Source organism: Lucilia sericata, unplaced genomic scaffold, assembly GCF_015586225.1.
Source record: "Lucilia sericata isolate MDLA Ls3-8-SP2 unplaced genomic scaffold, ASM1558622v1 Contig000046F_arrow, whole genome shotgun sequence".
NCBI classification, from domain to species: domain Eukaryota; kingdom Metazoa; phylum Arthropoda; class Insecta; order Diptera; family Calliphoridae; genus Lucilia; species Lucilia sericata.
In genome coordinates, this window is record NW_023994084.1 from 1,051,387 (window position 1) to 1,075,944 (window position 24,558).

The 24,558-nt window shown below is 28.1% G+C and overlaps 1 protein-coding gene across 3 annotated transcripts in view; it reads right to left on the reverse strand.

The window, feature by feature from the left end:
- LOC119615242 (nephrin) overlaps positions 1 to 23,737 on the reverse strand; it is a 46,663-nt gene extending 22,926 nt beyond the window's left edge. For 2 of the 3 annotated variants that reach the window (XM_037971327.1, XM_037971335.1), the window contains exon 1: positions 22,224 to 23,737. In XM_037971327.1, coding sequence (XP_037827255.1) covers positions 22,224 to 22,278 — 55 coding nt within the window. In that variant the 5' untranslated portion in view covers positions 22,279 to 23,737. The remainder of the gene's footprint in view (positions 1 to 22,223) is intronic. The other variant, XM_037971320.1, reaches the window with a different exon arrangement.
- Positions 23,738 to 24,558: the final 821 nt, after the last annotated feature.

Sequence of the window (24,558 nt, forward strand, 5' to 3'; positions counted from 1 at the left end):
TAAAGTTTAAATTAAAGTTTTACAAATTAATTGCCCAATTCACAATCAACGTTGTAGTGTTGTATCATTGTATGTTGTACAGAATGCATACAGAAACATGAAAGTTGAAAGCATCAGGCCCATTTCTAAAAATCACTCAAATTTCAATAAATCTCGTAGAAATGTTTACATCGAAGTATACAGTGATTCAGATTTGAACGATATAGGAGAACTTAATGGCTTAGTTTAGCCCAAAAAGTTTAATTAAAGAATATCTTTAACATTTGTTATTTTTTGTAATAATGAATCACCTTTCAGCTCTAATTCTTAATATCCAGCTATTTGAATATTTATAGAAATCAATATTAAACTTTATAGATATTATAAGTTCTAAACTGGTTTTCGAAAAAAGCATGACATAATCTATAAACATGTAAAATTTACAAAAAGTTGGATACCAAGCAAACGCCAACTTTAAACACCGTTACCATCATAAAAACCCATAAAAAAACATCATTATCTAGAGAATAGCAAGACATAATCAAAGAAAACACAAGCCAGGGGAAAACGAAACTAAACTTCATTTATCACATATTAAAATTAAAAACGGAAAAGAACTTAAATTATAACTACTTAAATTAATCATTATGATGATCACCAGCAACATCAGCACACACATTTGAACTAGGGAAAGGTGTAAATGTATGAGGAACTACACATAGATGTTTTGTTTACCTTCTCATAAATAAATAAATAAATTCTTTAAGAAAAATTAGCCCTTATTAAAACATTTCATTGAAAAATAACAAACTTAAGTCATTGATATCATATGTATGAGCCAAATAAGTATCTTCTTCTATATTTTATCTGCCATCAAACAGCCAACCAAGCAAACACTCTTAGAGACATATTTATAACACTAACACTTGACCAGGTCTAAAGTTGAACGAACACACTTGTTTGGTAAACAGACGAAAATAAAAAAAATTGTCCAAATTATTGAATAAACTTATGGCTGGAATGAAAGACAAACAAACGAACGTATCAACCACAAGTATCTTTCAGTTCCCATCCATTGACTTTTGCATAAGTCTGGTGTTTTTGTTCTTCTTCTTCCTTACGTTTTAATGCACAAGGGATGGATGTATGGGATGGTTTGGGATGTATAGTGGAAAAAGTTTTAATTGAAGCAGGGAACACAAATTCATACATACATACAACAAACACCAAGAATTGTAATAGCAAAAGAAACTCTATTGCACCCGGCCAAGACGTGGTAGAAACACAGGGAAAACCGGCTTTAAAGATATTGAACGTATGTATATGTGTATATGTATAAGCAACTGTGTGTATATTAATAGTGCAACAACATTTGGTCGTTAAAGTTTGTTGCACATTTGTGTACACACACTCACATAGTAATACTTGTATATTGCTTGCTACCAACAATGTGATGAACAATGAATATGTAGAGTGCTCTGGCTCACATAGTTACTTGCAGTGTTAGTGTTGTTGTAAATGTTGAACTGACCATGTAGTTTGTATAGTTTGCTCTTTTTTCTGTTTTTTTGTAAGACTTTTTAAGTGTGCACCTGCTCAAGTTTAGTGGCCATTGGTGGACGTGTTTTTTTCCCTGTTTGTTGCCTCTGGTTTTCTACTTTTCTTACTTTTTAACTTCAATTCTGGTTTAGACGTTCATTGATGTTTTTAGTTGGTTGGACGGTTTTTTTCTGTTGCAATTTTTCAGGATTCTTTTAGCAGTTTTTATTGATGGGAGTTTTGTTTTTTTTTTTTTTTTGGTTGTGATTTTAAACCATAGTATTTCATAAAAAAACGCAAAAAAATCAGACAACAGTGGTTCGTCCGTCCGTCCACTAAAGTTGAGAATGAAAGCAAGAAAAACTATACTACTAAAGTTAACACATGCTTTAGTTGGCCCCGGCTGTTACTGTATGTGAGAGTCTAAAGTTACTTTGTGCAACTTACTGCTGGTTGTTTTTTAGCAACATGTTGTTTTTTTTCCTTAGCATGATGATGATATAAGGAGTTGCAGTGATTTTTTGATATGAGATTTTTTTTCAATTTCCTTTAATTTCCTTTTCTTTTTTTTTTCTCCTTCTTATTGAGTGCACCGGCTGTGTGCTTGTTGAGAGTTTATTCTTTTGGTCAAGTTAATATGAGCAGCAGTAGAAACTGATGACGATAAAAATAATAATAATAATAATGATGATGACGTCGACATTGATTGCTTCCTGTGCTGCTAACAACCTCTTTTTTCCGTGTACACAGTTTTAAGCCTGTTTATATCATTAGCGCTTAACAAAATTTTCTACAAGGGCCTAAATCTTATATATAAACAAACTAAAATATACAGTGGCATATTCTGACCAAGTGGAGAAAAAAACCGATATTTATTCTTTATCTTACTACGAGCATATAAATAATTAAAGGCTTATTTGTGCTACATTTTCATGTTGAAGTTCTTTTATGCATCTCAACATGATTTTATGAATGAATTGCAAACAATGACAAAATATATTGTTTTACTGCATTGAACACTAACAACAACAACTACAGCAGCAACAACAACAACAGCAACATAACCAGCAACAACATCCATAACATACAATTTTCAGCAGTAAACAAACACATTTATGTGTGACTGTAATTTCTTATTTATTTAGGATTGTTATACACTGAAAAAAACCGTTGAAAATATATTGAAATCAAGCTTTCTTTGGGTTAAAGAGATTTTGTTATTTATATAGCTGCCAGAGCTGCGTGTGATGTCAGTGTCATGCCCACTTTTGATTTAAATTTTAATCTTTAATAACACAGTAGACCGACTTTAGCCCCTGTTTCATTACATTATACGGACTTAGACTTAGTCTTTAGATCATTTATGTTAAATATTTTATAGCTTATATCATACAATGTTACTAGATTTTGAATAACAGAAGGATAGATGGAAGTATAGAATAACATCTCTGAACATTTTACCTTTTCCAACATGATTTGCGGAACATAATAACAAAATGTATAAAATGTTTAAACTTTTAAGTATTTTTTTTTCAGTGTACTTTTATTTGTATTTACTTATATACGAATTGATTACCGATTTAATGTATGAATGTATGTCTGTCTCTACCAAGTAGCAATAACAGTAAGTCGTATTACGGGTCTGTTTAAAAAATTACAGCACAGTGTGTAATAAATGTATCTATAAACATACAAATGTGTACAAATATTATGTATACATTCAAATAATAGACCTGCCCTTTTAAAATAAGTTTTACACTTTTGTTGCTGCAGCATCTAAAACCCAAAAGTATACAAATTCTAAAGCCAAATGAAAACTCCCTCAAACAAGCCGCCAAACGATTGAAAGTTTTGAAATTGAATATTTCAAACTTCCGTTTAAACGCACAGGTCTAATTATGTATATGTATTAATAACACAAAAAAAGGAAGTCATAAATTAATGGTGATAAGTTTTGCAACAAAATTACTACAAATACCAATACATATTTAAACCAGTAACCACATAAATGGCAACAAACACACACAATTACAGGTTTCAACACACATGCATATGCATTTTTGTCATGTATGTATTTGTTTGGGAAACTGTTGGTGTGCAAATTTTTTTCCCGTGGTTAGTTGCAATAATGAGATTGTTGCTGTTGTTGTATGATTAACCAAAGTGTAAATTAAAAATGAATTTTTATTTATCAATTAAAATCTTTTCACACACACGTAAACTAATGATGCTGCTGGAAAAATGAGTTTAACTATTACAAATTGTACATTGTTTTACACACACACACACACACACAGAGAAAAAAACGAAAAATGATAAATAAAATTAATAAAAAACAATAATATTGTCGGATAAGAAAAAAAAACTATAATAATGATGATGATTGAACAACAATTAATATCAATCAGAGAGTTTTACATACAAACATACATTTGTATGTTTAAAGCCAGAGTTTGTTTTGTTTCTTTACGTTATTTTTAAATTAATTAATTAATGAAATCAAAATATCTACAAATATGTACAACAAACGACCTGATTGTCAGTTTATACTTACAGCTACATGTATCTACATTTACACATGTTAAATGTATTTTAACATTGAAATAAACATGTTTTAGGGTCTTGGGAATTAAGACACAATACTTTACCCAAAAAAAACCAAAAAAGAAAAACCCAACAACAACAACTACAAACCAATAAATATAAACTTTATAAGAAAGTTAAAGTTTATATTTTGTAAATTAAAGGTTATTTTCATATTTAATGGGTTAACTATGAGAGACAAGTGGAAACAGGAAATTTACACACACACAGACACACACTCACAACTGCACTGATTTATTTTAAGACTTAACGTAACATATTGGTATTTGTTTTTACCCATTCACACAGATATTTTTATTCCCTTAACCATATTTCTTACAATATTTTATAGTTTAAAGATACCAAAACTGCAAGTTAAAGTTTATTTATACTTCCGGCCTTTTTACATTAACTTGTTTGTGTCTGTTAGTTAACTTAAAGTAGCTTCATACATTTTGCTGTTTATGTACATATATAAATATTTAAAATGTAAAAGATTTTGTATACTTATTTATACTACATACAAGTATTAAAGGTTAAATATGGCAAATATTCATATTTATATTTAAATTCTAGCAAATGCCAACAACCAACAATATGTTCTGAGTTTCAGAGCCAGATTATGAGAAAGATGAAATTTGAAACTTAAGAAATCTGATGGCAAGAAAAAGTTTATCTTACGGTCTGTTTTTCATATAAGTTTTATAAATATTTATTTAAGTTTCATTTTCTTAACAAACTAAATACGTAATTTTTTCCAAGAAACTTAATACTTGTGATAGTTTTTTTCTGTTTATTTCGAATTGTCAATCAAAAATTTAAGCAGCAATAAAGTTCAAAGAACAAGTAGCGTTATAAAAAAATATTGTCAAAATTTTTGTTTAAATTAAAAAATTAGAAATATTTTTTTTATAACATCAAATACAACAAATTCGGATAACTATCGACCGACTAAGCTATACACTAGTAGATAGTAAACTATAGTGTAGGCCTGAAGTACATATATAAATAAACTTTAACTGAACTAGAACAGAACTAAAACAAAACTAAATCAAAACTAGAAGAGAACTAGAACAGAACTAGAACTAGGCAAAAATAGACAGAACTAGACAGAACTAGAACAGAGCTAGAACAGAGCTAGAACAGAACTAGAACAGAACTAGAACAGAACTAGAACAGAACTAGAACAGAACTAGAACAGAACTAGAACAGAACTAGAACAGAACTAGAACAGAACTAGAACAGAACTAGAACAGAACTAGAACAGAACTAGAACAGAACTAGAACAGAACTAGAACAGAACTAGAACAGAACTAGAACAGAACTAGAACAGAACTAGAACAGAACTAGAACAGAACTAGAACAGAACTAGAACAGAACTAGAACAGAACTAGAACAGAACTAGAACAGAACTAGAACAGAACTAGAACTGAACTAGAACTGAACTAGAACTGAACTAGAACTGAACTAGAAATAATTGGCCAGTTCAGTTCTAGTCGATAGTGGACAAACAATAGAATAGAAAACGATTTAATAATTAGATAAATTTGTCTACTTTTAGTAATTTGTTTAATATTTACATTTTTTGCACAGTGTTATGCAAAAAGTTCTTGTTTTTGTTTCATTTTTTATCTCAAATTTAAAGTGTTTACAACTCATTTTTGTAATAATTTTGTTATTAAAGTCTTAAAATTACTTGTTTTCATTTAGGGACCTTAAATTTAAATCCTCACTTTCTCAACTGAAAATTATGGGTTATTTTGGCAAATACTTTGGTAAAAAAATGCAATAAATATTAAAAATATATAACAAAAAACATCAATAACATAACGTGTGAAAAGTAGAACAAAATCATCATTTATTTTAAGTGTTAAGAAAAAAAATGCAAGAAAATTGGCAGTAATTTGTAGCCCCTTTATAGTGATTGAGAAAACTGTCTAAAACAATGCAACACATTCAAATTTAAACTTTCATTTTAAACAAAAAAACCAGAAACGAAATATATAAGTGATGTTATTTAAAGTTGATGGCAATATTTCGCGTGTGTGATAAAAAACATAAAGCAACAACTTGTCAAAATTGATTTTTAAGTATAATACACAGTTAAAGTTGTTAAAAAGTAACACCAACCATAATTTTGCACCATATAAATTTATTTTAAATGTTAAATAAAATGTGCAAAAAAAAAACGCTATAAAATTTATTAAATTAAATACCAACAATTAGTTGCCAAGAAAAAGGTGAAGAAACAAATGGCAAACGACTGCAATGCTAAATAATGATATTAAAACAACAACAACAACATAATCATAGTTATAATTTAGTCAGTTGCAGCATAAAGCTTTTAAGGGGCCGGCAGCTGTTCAACAAAAATTTATATATATTAGCATGTGTTGAAATTTTTGTGTAATTTATGCAACTTTTAATATTTTTCCATATTTTTTTTTGTATTTTCATCATCATGGTCATTTTTTTTTTCTTCACTACATGTGTATTGTTGCACTTGCATAAGTATTTATGAACAACTCATAAGTTTTCATGTGTTTTTATTATTAAAAAAATACCGTTAAATGATGGCCAATAATAACACATTATAATGGTTAAAATGAAAAAAATAATAAATAAATAATAACAAAAATATGCAAGATGAAAATATGTTCAACTATGGACTTGATTATTTCGATTTTAAAATTATTGTGCCACACAATATTTACTCATTAAGATAGAAGTAAAATGATTATTAGACCCGATCGTAAAAGATAGAATTTCTTTAGATGTTTTTAATTGTAAAACAACATTTGTTTTATAATATATGCCATCCTAAAGAAATTCACTTTTTTTGAAGAGCAGGTCTAATATGCCTGTAAAACGTTCGCATTAGTAAGTGAAGGAATGATAGACTGAATGAGTACGGGTAAGTATTTATGTCTAAATGCAGGCATGCAGGCAATCAGTCAGTTGGACACTCACACGGGCAGACAGACGAGCAAAACAAATAATCATTAAACAAAATAATCAAACTTAAAAAAGGCCAACAAGCAACATCATAATCATGCTGATATTGATGGACGACCGAACGATCGTCCATCTCATGTAGCTGATGATCATGCTGACGATCATACATCAATATTTGAATAATACAGTGTGTAATTAACCGGGCAAAAACTACTGACAACATAAGAGAAAATGTTGCCAAGAAACCTAATTGTCAATCATTTAAAATTTTATGCAAACACAACAAAAAATTACCTACATTACGTTACAAAATTTTCATTTTTATACCAAAGAAGATCGTTTAACTTACAGTTTCCTTCTTTATTGTTACTTTTTCTACCTTTCTACCATTCTACTACAACTGTAATTTACATATCAAAACCTTTTTGTTATTATTGTTTTCTTATATATATTAACCACAATGAAATATGTTTGATTTAACCAGAGAAAAAACTATATAAAAACCATATAATACCCATATGTAGTAGTAGTTATGTTTAAGTACATACTTTGAGTGCAAAAGTATTAAAACAAAAATTTTTACCATAAGTTTTTTTCAACTACTCCAATGTACAAAAGTATAAGGTATTTACATATAAAATTTGTGTTTTATTATTTAAAGTTTTACTTTACACTCGAAAAAATAATTTCACTTAAGGTGTGAATGGCATAAGCAAATAGTATTAGAAAATATTTACATGCTTGTGTAGGTTAAGGTAAAAAGGGAAAATTTGTAACTTAAAGATTGAATGAAAACTATTTCATTCATAAAAAAAGTTAGAGTATTTTATCATATAATAGTCATTATTTGAAAAATAATGTCGTATAATGTCTCAGAGATGCGTCACTAGTAAACCTGATCGGTTTTATTAGAAATACTAGCTGATTTTCATGGGGACCACAAGAACCAAGTAGTCAACGAAATTAGGGAGGGAAACCATTCTCTCAACATAAGGGAATGCAATTCTAAGGGTATCACAATGGGCCACAAAGGCCTCCGTGTGAACTCGCTAACTAGCGAGCAGCAAAAACATAGTAAGAAATTAGTTTTCAATGACTTCTACATTACCGCCTGCTTTACTTAGAAGAAGTCTAGTAATGACTTACAAAATACACGTAAGTAGTTTCTTTTTAGACTTGAAAATAGTAATAGTAGATGCAGTGGATATATACTAGGGTGATCGACTCGATTTTTCAACCGGTTTTTTCTGCTTTACCAGTGTCGGTTTTTTCTTAATGTTGATTTTTCGAATATCGAATAACCCGGTTTTTTCACTTTTTAAAAACCGGTTTCGAATACTTTTATTTGCTTTGTATTCAAAGATTATCTAAATGAAATTTTTAAGTAAATAATAATACAGCTAAATTTTAAAATTATTTGAGTCGAGGAACTAGCGTATATTTTTCTAAAGCTCCTTTGGTTAAACTTTTTTGATTTTCCTAATTAATTAAAAAAATTTATGTGTAAAATTGATAACTGTTTGATAAAATTTTATCAATCTTAAGATTATATTCAATTTACAATAATTAATTTACGGCTGAAATTTTATGGAAGTGTTGTCCTAAACAGGGCTTTTGAAATAAGCTAGGATTACATAGTACCTTATGTTTAACAGAAGTGTCCCACTTTTTTCCTAATTTTTTTATATTAATGAAATTACATTATTTCATTTATTTCAGACGACTAGATCTATAGTTATAATCTTTTAAACTGTTAAAAATCATTTCTGGCCATGTTTTATTAATCAAATTTAAACATAAACATTAAGTTTTTCAAATTAAAATATTTTTTTTTATTTATAATAAAAAACCGGTTAACCGGTTTTTTCTGAATTTGAAAAATATCAATCGGTTTTTTTTAAATGTCAACTATTCGAACTATTCGAAAACCGGTTTTTGGAAAATGTCGAATAATCGATCACCCTAATATATACTCATAGGCTATTTTATTCTCAAAAACATAACTACTTATTTAACTCCCTATTTGTAAGCGAGCATAGTAAGTACTTGCCTCCAATGTCATCACCGTGTTATAATAATGACTTAAACTGCTATTGTGTAAGTAAATTTTAGCATTTTAACCACTTATGTTTTTGCTGGGTTGGGAAAACCCTTATAAGGTTAGGTTAGTTTATGTGGGGTTGTTCGCTAGTTAGCGAGTTCACTCGGAGGCCTTGTGGCCCATAGTGATACCCTTAGATTTGTCATTCCCTTATGTTGAGAGAATGGTTTCCCCCATATCCCCCTGAAACCCATATCAACTTAACTTGATGTTGTATCAGTTGTGCCAATGATTGAATACAATTAAGAAGACATTCCGACTTAATAACATAGGAGTTAAGAGCCTTGATTGATGTAAGGTAGTCCAAGTATATATGTGTAGTCAAATTTTCGAGATTTAGTTCCCGGATTCTTCCCACAGCTGTGTCGATGACATATATCTCTGCCTGAAGGACCGTGCAGGTGTCAGGTAGTCGAAGATACAGTAGAAGAGCCATCAGTATAGATTGAGATTACATCATCCCTTAGTACAGTATTCGCGGCCCCATCATCCTTTGTCGGTATTCTGGTCTTGAATGTCCTATTAAAATTCTGTGTATATAGTATGTAGTCCGTTTCCCGTCCCATGATTGGCCCGCCTATCTTTTGTTGGGTGGTGCCACGAACAATGCAATCATACTTCAGTGTCCGTTCGTTTATTCAAGTCGTAGAGCTTATTTAGCAGAAATGCATTTGATATATGTATATATCAAGGGTAGTTACATTTAGCATCATCTCTAGACTAGCCTGAGGGTTGGAGACATGCTAATCTTTGTACCTTGTTTAAGAATAGAGGGTGAGTCCTGGTATCCACCGCTCCAAATCAAAATTTATTAAACATACAACAAGTCAACTTTTTTTTTGAAATAAATGTCAGTTGTTTTCATTTTAAACTGTCACTAATTGTCTTGTATTTAATCACATTTTTATTACCAGAAAATTTATGTAAAACAAGACAATTTTTTTCACAACTAATTAAACACTTTTACTTTTTATAATTGTCATACTTGAAAAGAAAAATAATAAAACAACATGTAATGTATATTTTAAACAAATATTTGGTTTAATAATTACAAAAAAGCATAAGTCAAGTTACATAAAAAATTTTGATTTTATATTGAAATTAAACCAAAAGTTCGGAAAATCATTAAATTTTTTTAAGTTTTCCGAAAAGTGTAAAAAACCACTTAAGTACTTTTACCTTGTTGTCTTTAACAAATAATATTTAATTTCTAGGTGTAATTTTAGTCTTAGAAAAAAGTCCTTTTTTCAAATAAATTTTATGGTTAACTTTTAATTTTTTCGTTCAAAAAAAGTATGTACACAAATGCATTCATATTGAAATTTTGTTATTTAACTTTTATGATGTGCAAAAGATTGCTAGAGTTTGTAAATGTTTTGGTGTGTGTGTGTGTGTATAGTGAATAGCATTTATTGTGTTAAATATTTTACTGCCAACACCTTAAAAATGTTCAACTTCTTTTTCACTTTTCTTTTTTTTTGGTACTTAAATTTTTGCAAAACTTTTTTGTTTTAAATGAATTTTAACAAAGTTTTCTCTCTACCTCAAATAAGCAACAGAAAAGAAAAAAACTGGTTGCCAATATAAATTCAAACTTAAACGCAATATGAACAACGAGTCTTTAAATAATAAAAACAAAATATTCATACAAATTTCGAAAATTTCATATGAAAAACTGTAAAACTGTAATTTTGCAGCAAATAAGTATGTTTGTGTATGTATGTATATGAAATGGCTGGCAAACAGGAAAAATCACTTTGTTGGCAAATTTTCATACAAAATATTTATTCTGAAATTTATTTAAAAAAAAGAGTTAAAACAAAAAATTACTTACTTATGTTCATATTATAAAAAAAATGTGTCTTTTATAACACAGTCATACCGGGGACTCTCATATGTATAAGCAAAATATGTTCTTTTTTTGTCGTATGTGGTTGTTATACAGTGATTGTGTAAAATTATACAACAAACATATTTAGTTGTATTACCTGCTCACCAGATTCTTGAACAACGGAAGTGAATTTGCAAAAAACAACATCTACTTCAACTGTTTGTCTGTTATTCGTTGTTGTTGTTGTTTTTGGTTTATAAATTAAATTTTTTATTAGTCGTTAAGAAACAAACAAAAAACAAACTTTCAAATAAGTTCTTGGCTCAAGAGTTTAATTTTTGCGTTAGTATTTTCTTAAACATACACATACACACACACATACAACAAGACGAGTACTTAATACAACATTTAAATGCTAGTAATAAGGTTTATATTAGATCTGCCCTATAAATGAATAGATTTTGAAATGTAATAGACTTCTAATACAAACTGCTGGAAAGTTAGAGTTCGGTAGTATAATGCGAATTAGATTTAAAACTAAAACTTTGTGAACATTTTCATAAAGATCTCAAAAGTATTAAATCTCCCGAGCAGCTGAACACTAAGAACAAACTAGAAATGAAACAGAGTCCTCTTCTATACTGTGAAGGCTAAGCCGTACCTTATTCAAAGCATTATCAAGCCAGAATCCTTTAGCAAGGGGAGTACTTCCACAAAATTAACCTCGAATGAAAGAGTGTCTGAAAAGAAGACCCTACTAAGAGGACACAGCAGACTTATAAGGAAAATAGTACTTTTTTTTAGGTTTTAAAGTACCAAACTTACTTTCCGTTAGACTACAAATTTGACTATAAACCAGACTAAAGACTAGACTGTAGACTAGGCTATAGACTAGACTATACACAGAGGGAAAAACCGGTAGAATTGTACAGAAATTGATATAATCCATTGTCAAAAGTGAGCTTACCACGTTTTTAAACATTTAGATAACGGAGGTGTATAAAATTTATATAACACCCAGTTATCATTTTGACAAACACCGTTGTAATTTTAACAACGCGTAGTTGTCATTGCAACAACGCATTGTTGTCATTTCGATTACGCTTTTTGTCATTTCGGCAAAACATCGTTGTGATTTCGACATTGTCATTTTGACAACGCAACGTTCTGTTTGACAACATAGCGTTGTCACTTTGATAACACGTCGTTTTCACTTCGAAAAAGGAAATTTTAAAATTTTCGTAATTAGCCTCCGTCGGTCGTGGGGGTGTTGAGGTATCGCCTTGCAAAAGCCTTACATCTGATTTGTCAATTGCAGTTATTTCTATAAACTGATAGGTTTACTAAATTTAGGGAAGGGATACTTTTTGTAAAGTTTTTTATATTTATAATATTTGAAAAAAAAATAACTTTTATTGAGGCCGGCCTATTGTACACATGTAAGTGTCACATTTGCTAAAGTTTTGCTATTCTAGTAATTTTCACAATAACAGCAAAAAACCCCATTTACAACATAAAATTCCTTGTCAATAAAAAGGTATAAAGAACAGATATATAAATACATACATACATATGTATATATAAACTATATACTAACTATAGTAAAGTAATCATATATATTACTATAGTATATATAGTAAACAACCATTAAATATAACTACAGGTCAATAGAGTTTTACACTTTTTTGCGCTGCTAGTTTTTTAGTATTTAGTATAAGAACTAGTCTTTAGTTTCTTAAACTAAATCTATACTTTAGTTATTCTACTATATATATTTACTATATTGTTGTATTTGTGCTAAAAATTACACCAGTCAGGGGCTTTAGTTAATTATTGGATTAGCATTTAATCGTTTTTATAACCAATTGCTTTATATATATATAAAATTTGTATCTATGTGTTACACCGTTTACATATTAAGAACTTCATCGGTTTTTTTGTTTTTCTTACGTTTCTATTCATTTAATATTCTTTACAATCTTTGTACGCATATTAAAAGTACAAGTTTTTTGTGTGTCTTGTTGTTTGGACTTTAGCTTTTTGTTGATTGTGTTTGTTTAAGCAGTAATTAAGTTGCATGTCAGTTATTTTGCTGTAATGTGGCAACAACGGACAGTAGCTTGGTTTTTTTTTTTCTTTATTCAACGTGTTGCTATTTTTAATATACTATACGGACGGAGAGAGAAAAAAAAAACAACAAAAAAACACACACCTCAAAGATAAAAATTCTTTAATTAATGTCATTTTTTTATATTTGTTATCACATCAGCATATGTATAGATTTATTCAAGTCATATAACTAACATTCCAATACACAAATACATACAAATAAACAAACATATTTATATTAAAGAACGAATAGAGGGATTTGTATAGATGTTTTTTTTTTTCATAAAACCTTAATGGTTTTCAGATAAAATTTACTTTTTATGAAGGTCATAAAGTTAAGAAGAAGGACTTGGTGTCAAAATGAGGAAAATAAGCAAAATGATTATAAATCTTTCAAATTTCCTAGAAATCTGACATGTATAGTTTTATTCCTATAGCTCACCGGGCAATCTAAAATATAGTGTATTACCTTGTCATCACTTGCCTATAGTGGAGGTGTCTTAACTTTACTTTATAAACCAGGATTCTTTTGACACTTCTTTAAATTTATAATTTTATGGCTGACACTTTGCTATATGCCAAAACAAGCTTGTTACTAAGTTTTTTTCTATATATTTTTGGAATGTTATCAAAAACTTACAATCTTTTTGTAGTAAAATCAACATCAAGTGACTGGTCACTTGGCCCTGACTCTATATAGAAAAACTTAAAACAATTCAATAAATCTAAACATTTTATTACGGTTATTAGTTGTCATGATTATGAATGTCTAACTCTAGTGATACTCATTAGGTTTAGGTGATTAAGCTTAATAACGTTTGTTTTACAAACAAACAAAACAAAAAATTCCCACAAATTTCTTAAAAAAAGAAACACACAAAGAAAACAAACAAACGAAAAAACGTTTTGATTAAGTAGTTATTAAAAGTGTTTGAATCAAATCAAAAAAAAACTGAAATAGTTTTTTAATTTATTTATTTATCTGTGAGACTTTTTGATTGTTTGTATATTTAAGTTAATAAATTAATTTAAATTAACTTAAAGTTACACAGGCACACACACTCACTATCTTTAAAGATACAAAATTCCCATTGTAGTTGTTCATACATTGCTGTTGCTGCTGTTACAGTTCAAATATTAAAATTTTTGCTGTTTGTTGTTAGATAGAAACAAAAACAAAGAAATAAAGTTCTCAGCATGATAATTGCCAATAAAGGTTAACAGGTTTTATTTTATTTAATTTTTTTCTGTTTGTATCTGTTAGATACATGTGTCTGTACACAAATGTGTCTTGTATATTTGTATTAAAACCAAAAAAAAAAAAAAGTTGTTGGCTGTTTAGGTTTATATTATTCAAATGCACATAATAAAAGTTATATTAACATTTGTAGCTGTAGTAGGTAAATTTTCATTAGTGCCACCATGTCTGACAGCTAAAACGACCAACAGCATTTTTGAGTGTAAGACAAAATAAAAAGTAAAACCACGACTGAAAAAATAATATATACACTGAAACTAAAACAGCCAACAGCTCTACTAACAACACAAAAAACAATAAACACTATAAAATATTTGAACTATAATAAAAACACAACAAACATAAAATAATAATAACAACAACAACACAAATAATAAAAATATAAAGTCATAAAATATTTGTTAATTAAATGAAGAAAATATTAACCCATTATGTGCCAGCTTATGGCTTCATTATATGTTGTTCTTTTTTTTCTAATTCCCTAAAAAGTCTTAAGTATCCCCCCTTTCTTTGTTTGAGTGTGTGTGTGTTTGTCTATTTATGTTCATAAATTAACGATTTGTCATGGATTTTGAAAAATTTAATCAAATATTCATACAATTTTTTTTAATCGTATGTGGGATTTTTAAATTTCCAATAAATCGTAAAAACAAAAAATCATTAAAACAAATGTATAAGTATTTTTTTAGAAATAGTTTTACCAGGAAAAAGCTTTTATGTCAAATGAACAGAAAAACCAGAAAATTGTTTTAAATTAATAAAATGATTGAATTAAACACAAAAATGTTTAAGACTACAACAAACAACCTACCCAAGTAAGTACAAGAAACTTTGATTATTGTAAACTGAAAATATTAGATTTTTTTCAAATTAAGGATTTATTAGATTTGATTTAAAAAATTTGTTTAAAAAAATTATTACTCTGAACAATATGTTTAATTAAATGAATCAAAAATTTTTTTAAAAAATAAATTATTTATTATTACTTTATTAATTGACTTAATTAAACTGCATAATTGAAAGCTAATATTTAAATCAATTAAAAAAGTGAACCTATAAAGACAAATATGATATTAGATAACTTTAGAGAAGGAAGTTGAAGATATCATATTAAGTGAATTCCTGGGGAAACCTAAGGATATAACGATTTTCTTTTCAATGCCGGAAGTAAAGAGCATCCGATTTCCTGAGAAGCTGCAACACTGATAACAAAGCCAAGAAGAAAAAAAGCTTCTCAACCTCTAATATACTGTCCCTAGGACCCTAGAAACGCAGTAGAAGAAGCTAGAAATGAGAAAGAGAAGACACTGGAATGATCTCTGTTATATAGTCCACTATTCCGATAAATCTATGGTCAAAATTCTAATAGACCAGGTATAAGACACTGAGACGATATGTGTTATATAGTAAACGATCCTATGCTCAAAATCCTAATACAACTGCTTAGCAAGTTAGAAGATCTGATCAACAATAAGATAGTGAGTGGATCACGCAATCGCTCCTTAGGTCAAACAATCAATAGAGATTGTGAGTAGTGAGTTCAGCAGTGGTGGGATGAACATGAGGTTAACGGAAAGTATCTCTCTTCCCTGGGGGCGGCGATAAGCAGGGAATAATCAGAAGATGCATCAAAGTTCAATGTCTACACAGAGGGAAAAGGGAAATATACACGACTAGTACCAAATTGACACCAAAGAATTTATAATTTTTTCAATAACATCCGCTGTCAAAGTATATACATACGTACGACAACACTATTCGTTGTCGAAATCTAAATTTTATACACATCCGTTGTCTAAATGTTAACAAACGTGGTAAGCTTACTATTGGCAACGGATTATTTGTCAATAGTGAGCTTACCACGTTTGGCAACGGATTGTTTGTCAATAGTGAGCTTACAATGTTTGTTAACATTTAGACAACGGATGTGTATAAAATATAGATTTCGACAACGAATTGTTTCAATCTTGTCAACATTACATAGTGTTGTCGTACGTATGTATATATTTTGCCAACGGATGGTATTGAAAAATTATAAACAGTTTGGTGTCAATTTGCTACCATTCGTGTATATATCTTTTTCCCTCTGTGTATTTATAGTAATATTTTTAATAATTTTTTTGTTACCTTTCGTCAAGGGTTAAAGAAATATAGTTTTTTATTAATATAACAAAGTTAAAGATCAAATAAAAGCAAATAAAATAAAAATGACTAACCCACAAAAAAAGCAACAAAACCAAGAAAAAAAGCTTTTGAAAAAAATAATAATAAATTATTTAATTAGTGTTTATTTTAACTATTTAAAACACATAAATAAGCATAAAATTAAAACTATAGTTTAAAAAATTAATATTAAGCTCTGAATTATCAAGGACTAAATAAAAGAGCCGAACAAATGTAAAAACAATTAATAAAAATACGAAGAGTATTTAAAAAAAAATATAAAAAACAATAGGGGTCATCAAATAACAAATAATTTCATTAAAAGTTAACAAAAACTGGTTTTAAAGTTACAAACTTTAAAGTTAAAATATTAAGAAAAATAATAGGTAGGTTCTGGACAAATTTCTTTAAAAAATTTTAGAAATATTAAGCCTCCCTAATACATATTTTTAAGTAAATCAAGTAAAGTTTTTTTTTTTGATTTTTTAAAACACAAAACCATATGTTAATATTTGTGCAAATGTTTTTTTGAATTTTTTCATATTTGAAATTGTCAATAAAATACTTGCGTTATTATAACGATTATTTAACAAATATGTAGTTGAGTGGTATTATTTAATATTATTTATGTATGACATTAAATTAGGTGAACATATTTTCCAATAAATCACAACCAGTGACATTTTCAATGGATTTTTCATACAGACAAAATGAATAAAGGAAAAAAACACGAAAAACATTTAAAAACTATATAAAAATTTTTTTACTATTTTAGCAATTTATACAATATACATACATTTGCCACACGGCAACAACTACTACATAAAAGAAAACAAAAAACACCAAACTAGAATATCATAATTCCATACAAGGTGTCTGTTTTTAGCACCATAAGAGTAGAGAGAATATCATGATGCTACTACACTATTTACCAGCAATGATTTCAATGCAACCAACCAATAATCGAACAAATAAATGGTCCTACGAACCGTACAAAAAACTAACTATTAAGGTAACTTTACTAAAATATACATGCATACATACATATGTATGTATGTATAGTATGTTTATAAGCTTATGTATATAAATATTTATGTATAATATATATACCAACTAATACCATCAATATGTTTTAAAATGTATTTGTATCTACATTAAATAGTTATAACAGCAGTAGCAGCAGCAGCAGCAATAGCAATCAGTTGAGTTAGCTTAACGGCAAAAGAAAAAATCAGCACATAACTTTGCCAATTGCATTTTATTGCCAATAATATTTTGCTAGCAAAAAAATGAGAAAAAAATTTGAACTCGATAAATGTTTTTTTAAAAGCAGCACATAAAAAAAAAAAACTATACACAAATCGAAAGACAATAATTATGCACTATGGGATATTTAGTGAGTTAAATTTATGGCTTAAAAACTTTGAACAAAACGTTTCAAAACAAATAAGAAGATTAAAGAAATTTTTCATAATGAAATGTTTCTATTACAAAGACCAACAAAAATTTAAAAAAGTCGAATTCCAGGGATGAAAAGTATTAAGCAACTGAATCTGGCCTTAGAATTTCTCCAATACATTCATTTTTAGAGGTATGTATCATGTCCTAAAGTATGGTAATTTTCGGTCATATTTGAGGTGTAATAACAGCCCGAAGATACCTTTATTTATAAAGCTTGTTATATCATCAGAAAGTCCAATCTGTTATAATATCTATTATATCTTCTCCCCTCATCTAAATAAATATATTAACCTAAAGTAATAACTTTAAAGGGAAGAGAGCTCGAGGTAGTTAACCTGGCGAACGCAAAACCATTTGACCATTTGAGAAACCCATAAGGTCTGTTGGAATATAGTCTATATTCCATAAGAATCTAATATAGTCTATAGTCTAGTCTATAGTCTAGTCTATAGTCTAGTCTATAGTCTAGTCTATAGTCTAGTCTATAGTCTAGTCTATAGTCTAGTCTATAGTCTAGTCTATAGTCTAGTCTATAGTCTAGTCTATAGTCTAGTCTATAGTCTAGTCTATAGTCTAGTCTATAGTCTAGTCTATAGTCTATAGTCTAGTCTATAGTCTAGTCTATAGTCTAGTCTATAGTCTAGTCTATAGTCTAGTCTATAGTCTAGTCTATAGTCTAGTCTATAGTCTAGTCTATAGGCCAGTCTAGTCTATATGCTATACTTCCATGCGTAGATTATACATAAGTTTATCATTCTGTTTGTGAATTCCGTTTGTTTGTAGAAAACAATTTTCTGAAGACCCCCGATATTTTCTTAAAATCAGCAATATATTTTGAATAGATTTCCCAGTTATAACTTTCTATATGTATATCAAAAGAAAGGTATTTCAAAGACCTTTCATTTGATAAAACCTATAAACTCTTCATAACAAGTATTAAGATTTGAATTGCCTAAAGAAAATTTTCTTTAAATATAAAATTTCTTGATACTTGCTGAAGGAAGATATAATATATAACTTTTTAAATTTTTTAATAAAATAAAACAATTATTTTCTTTAAAACCTAAGACTTAAATATTGACACCTGATTTTATTTTCTTTTTTTTTCAAAATTTCTTTTGTAATTTTTAGCAAAAACCTAAACTTTGCCAAAGTATCTTTTAAATAATATTATTCATTTATTTCTTTGTTTTCTACTTAACAATTATTTCAATAAAAAAATGCGGGTTTTCTAAGTAATAAAAATAATTTTATGTAAAGTAAAATAAAATAAAATAATGTAAAAACTTTGGCAAGTTGTTTTTGAAAAATGTTTTGCTGGCAGGTTTTTCTGTTAAAACTTCCTTACGTTTTCTTCTTACTTTTCTAGGAATTATAGAGAAGTTTCTTTTACAATTTTTTTGATTTATTATTTTAATGCTAAATAATTGAAGAAAACAAAATTGTGTAACATTGATTGATTTCTTTTACACTTAATAATGAAAGTTTGTTTTTTAAAGTTTTAGCAAACTTAAAGAAGCAAATTTGTTAAAAAGTAAAACACCTGAGTTTTGACAACAACAGCAATAGAAAAAAGTAATAAATTGGATTTTTTGCAACTAAACCCATAGTGCTAAAAGCATAGTTTAAAATGTCAGTATTTTATGGATAAATAACAACAATGACAACAACAAAATCTACTGCATTTTTTAACAAACCCCAAAAAATATCAAGAATATAAAAAAAAACAACTGCTGTTGTTGCAATAATAACAACAATAATAAAAAAAGTTGTATTTTGAGAAAATCCCTCTGCAGACAATGTGCAAAATATTTTGGGTATGTGCAACAATGAACAAAAAAACAAGTCAAATCGAACATTCAAACAAAAAAAAAATGTCATGAACTTTTGTCTATTATTTTTTCGTTTATGGTTTTGAGAGGTTTTTTTCTATAAACTTTTAATAAAACCAACAAATATTTTGTAAATAAAATAATGCTAGAGATTTTTTGTGTAAATCTTTTTAGTATTTTTTTTTTTTTTTTTTGTTTTCTTGTATATGTATGTGTTAATATATAATCATATCAGCAATTATCATTTCGTATACATATTTGCTTTATTACTTCTTCTTTTATTTAATTTTACTTCAGTTACTGGTAACAGGTTGCATATGTTTTGTTTGCAGCAGAAGCCGCAAAAACCACATTTAAATTTTTAATTTAACTTTTCAAAGAAATATTTTTATAATGAAGACCAGACCAAAGTACAGCAGACCCTTAGTTTATTGACTAAAACACACACATATTTACATACAAGCATAACTCTAAATATATGCATTCTACTGTTTTAAGTCGAAAAAGGTCATATATTCCTATACAATTAATGTGCGTTTGTTCGTTTTGTTGTTATTGTACTTTTAGTTGAAGTTTAAATTACTAGTAGAGGTTTTTTGTAGCTATTTACCACTAACTTGGTTAACAAAAAGAATAATGACAATATAATGGCTTAAATGTTACAAACAAACACACTCTTAGTCAAATGTGTTTAAAGAAAAAAGACCTAAAAGACGCTACACATGCAGCTTTATAATTTGTTTAAGTCTTTTATTTTTTGCCTTTGTTGCAACAACAAGGTGTTGTTTGTCTGCACAATAAGGCAAAAAAACTTAAGAAATATTGTTATAAAAACAACAACAACAATAATAATGTCATAACTTAAGTGGGTTTATTTGTAAATACGAATAGGGTTCTTTTTCAAATACCCCAACTTTTAACAACTTTGAAGGATTCCCGAGAAATGCCGTAACGTTGTCATGAGTTAATACTCGGCTCCCAATTTTCAGGACTCTAGCAATAAAATCTTCCGTAATATCAGAAATTACGCCTTCGATGTTGCCCTGAAAGTGTTTTAATGTAGTTGACCTGTTGCAATAGATCATGGATTAACCATAAAGAAAAGTCTGAAGAGGTTTAATCGCTTGTCTGACGGTCTTTATTGATAACTTCTTCAACTTATATTCGCTTAACGAGATCTTTGACTATATTTTCAATTACAATTACATTTGAAGTAATTGTAATTGAAGCATTACCAATTACAATTACTTGTAATTATAATTGAAGTTTTGCCAATTACAAATATTTGTAATTGAAGTTTTGCCAACTACAATTACTTGTAATTGTAATTGAAGAATTTCCAATTACAATTACTTGTTGTACATTTTGTTGCTTATAATTACATGTAATTTGTAATACTTTAATTACAATTACAAGTAATTTTAATTAGAAACTTCAGTTAGAATTACAAGTAATTGTTTATTGGTCGATTACACATTACAAATAATTGTAAGTGGAAAAACTTCAATTACAATTACAAGTAATTGTAATTGGTTATTGCTCAATTATACAATACAAGTAATTGTAATTGATTAAATGGTATAGAATTACGTTCCAAATGATATCTGGTGAAAGTCAAACTCTCGATCTCTAGACCAATAGAACTAGGACACTACCAACTATTCTAACGGCAGACATTTCCATGTATGATCTAGGTTTCTTTTCTTTCTTCTATTTCCAATATAAATAGATAAATATTTCTAATAAAAAATAGAATTTATAAAAAATTCAGACTCATTTAAGTAATAGAAAATTTGATTTGAATAAAAAATGTTAGAAAGGTTTCTATTAACCGGAAAGTTATCGAAAAGTTTCTAAAAGTAGAGTATTATTAATCGATAACTCAAACCAGCAAAATTTAATAAAAGTAGAAACCCAGTAAGCAAAATTTTCCAGATATCATGTCGTAAAGGGGGTTTTCACCCCTGCTTTTGGTCATAGTTTTGGTATGTAATAATAGCCCGATGACAACATTCTTTAAAAATTAAGTTATATCAACTGAAAGTCCTAACTGTTAACTTTTAAATAAAGTTTAAAACTCTAACATATCTACTGCTCTCTGCGAGATAGCTTAAGCTAATATTTCGTTAAATTGTTACATTGAATTAATAACAAATTTAATAGATTTTATAAAATTTTATTATATAAAATTCAAATTCCCGTTAATTTCCCCAAAAATCCAAGGAATCGTTTACTAAAAACCCCTAATGGCAATACTTTGGCTTAACTTCTTTGACTATTTGCAACAACTGACTGTATAAATAAATTTTTTTATTTGTTGAGCTGTTTTGTAATGTTGCATAAATACAAAACAACAACAACAACAAAAATTCAACAAAAATATAATTGTATATGTATGTGAGTTAAACTTACCCGCAAGCAACGTAAATGTCAAAGTTATCCAAAAATGTGTTAACGGCAGATGCATCTTGTGGCATTAAATGTTGCAAGCTGCTAGCAACAAATAAAAATTGAAATAAAACAAAACAAAGACGTTAACAAAGCCAGACGTTGTTAATGTTCAAGTCGATGTTGTTGATGATGATGATGACGATGACGGTGAGTGGAGTGTCCTTTAAAAAGGCAACAAGGAAACAGCCAGCAGTCACAGGGCAGGCTTGATAAATGCGTTGAAAACAAGTTTATGCTTTGAGTTTTTATACAAGTTTTAAAACTTGTTAAAGTTCTGTTTTTAAATACTTTTCACAATTTTACACATTTTGTTAAGGGTTTTGTTGGTTTTGAAAAAAAAAGCAACAACAAATTTGTTATATTTTAAACATTAACTCTTACACTTAGTGGCAGTTAGTTTTAAAAATTTCAACCAATATTTGGATTAAACTACAGTTATTGTAATTAGTATTTCCACAAAATAATTTCGTTCAAAAAATTTTTAATAACAAGGAAACGCCAACACACAAATCTAATTCAAATTACGTTAAATAATTATTAATTTTGTTGCTATTACTGTTTGTTTTTCGTTCGTTTGTATTTGTTCGTTTTTAAATAATTCATTCACAAAAACTATTCACACACACATACACTTTAAATAAATTTGAATTTCATTCATTAATTCAATGATTATGTTTTGTATTGATATCGATCGTTATTTGTTAAATATTTAAATTTTTATATTTTGTATTTATTATTATTATAATTATTGTGTTCTAGCAAAACAATATTGACACCAACACTACTCACGCCACAAGTGATTGCGTTTGATTGTGTGTATAATTTATTAATTTTTTTTTTAAATTTGATTTCTTAACTTCGTTTTGAAGTTGTTTAGTCACTTTTAAAAGCGTTTTGACATTTGTTTATAACAACCCACGTTGAACACAAATAATTTAGCGGTAAATTTAAAATATATTCACTATTTTAACGTTATTTGTTTCTTTCTTTTAAAATATAAAAATTTATGTTTTTTTTTGTTTGATGAATTGATTTGTTAAAGATCTTAGATAAATAAATGTTAGAACTTTTGTGGTCTCTTCTCTATTTCACTTTAAATAATAAAATTTCTCTCGTTTTTTTTTATTAAAAATTATGTTTATTTATGCGTTACACTTGTTTGGAGCAACAGTGCCATTCCGTAGTTAAAACTCAACTGAGTTACCGCAACGGGAATTGAAGTTTGTCAAGCGGAGTTCAAAATCTACAAAACTCTAAATATCACACATTAATATAAACAAACACACACAAGCAGACCGACCCAACGACAGACGGACGAACGCACAGTCAAGTCTGAAACTCTGCAGGAGGAATTGTTGTATCTGTGTGAATGAATGTTTGTTGTGTGTATGTGTTGTTTAAACAATTCTTGTTTGTTTATTTCATTTAACTTCTTAGAACAGCAAACAAACCGTCCGTTTATTGTGTGTTAAACGTTCGAGGAGTTTTTAACGTTTGATGCTTTAAATTTCCACACATCTCCAATGAAACGACAATGTTTGTGGGTTTTTCTCGTCTTGGGTTTCTCGTTGCACCAACACACACCATCAAACAAACACTGTATATTCCAAAACAAGTTTAATGGCAGGTCTTTTACAACTTCTTGTTTTGCTGGCAACCAACACATGTGCTCAACACTAATTTTGTATCTTGAAGATACAAAAAAGCGTATGTACAGTCAAACCACAACATCTAGCTTAAAGGTTAGCTTACAACTCATACATTTACATATGCAACATAAATATCTAATAAGATTTTTTTAAGCAACAAATTCAGCTGGAGAGTTTAAACTTTAAAGGTTCGCTTGAAGCCCAAACATTTTCAAATTATTACATATTTTCTCTTAAAATTTTCGAAATTCCAATTTCGAAAATTTTATTCTCTTCAATTTTAAACTGAACTTTGAATTTTAAAACTGTTAGCTAAAAACTAAAAACCTAAGTTTTTTTTAAATATCTTATTCAAAATTTTATAAAAATTTAATTTAGATTTTAATTTATTGAAAAATTATTTAATATTTTTAATTATTGGGAAGATATAAACAACTTTTTTTTCCTCATTTCTCTTTATATTTGTTATAAAAATGCTGCATACAACTGCTATTCTCATTCCCAATATTTATGTTTGATATAAAAACGTTCGAACATGTTTCAATAAAAAAAAAAACTTGGAAACAGTTAAAACATAATTTTGTTCACCTGCTACTTGAAATTCATATGCAAATAATGCAACACAATTTAAATAACATTTAAAAACA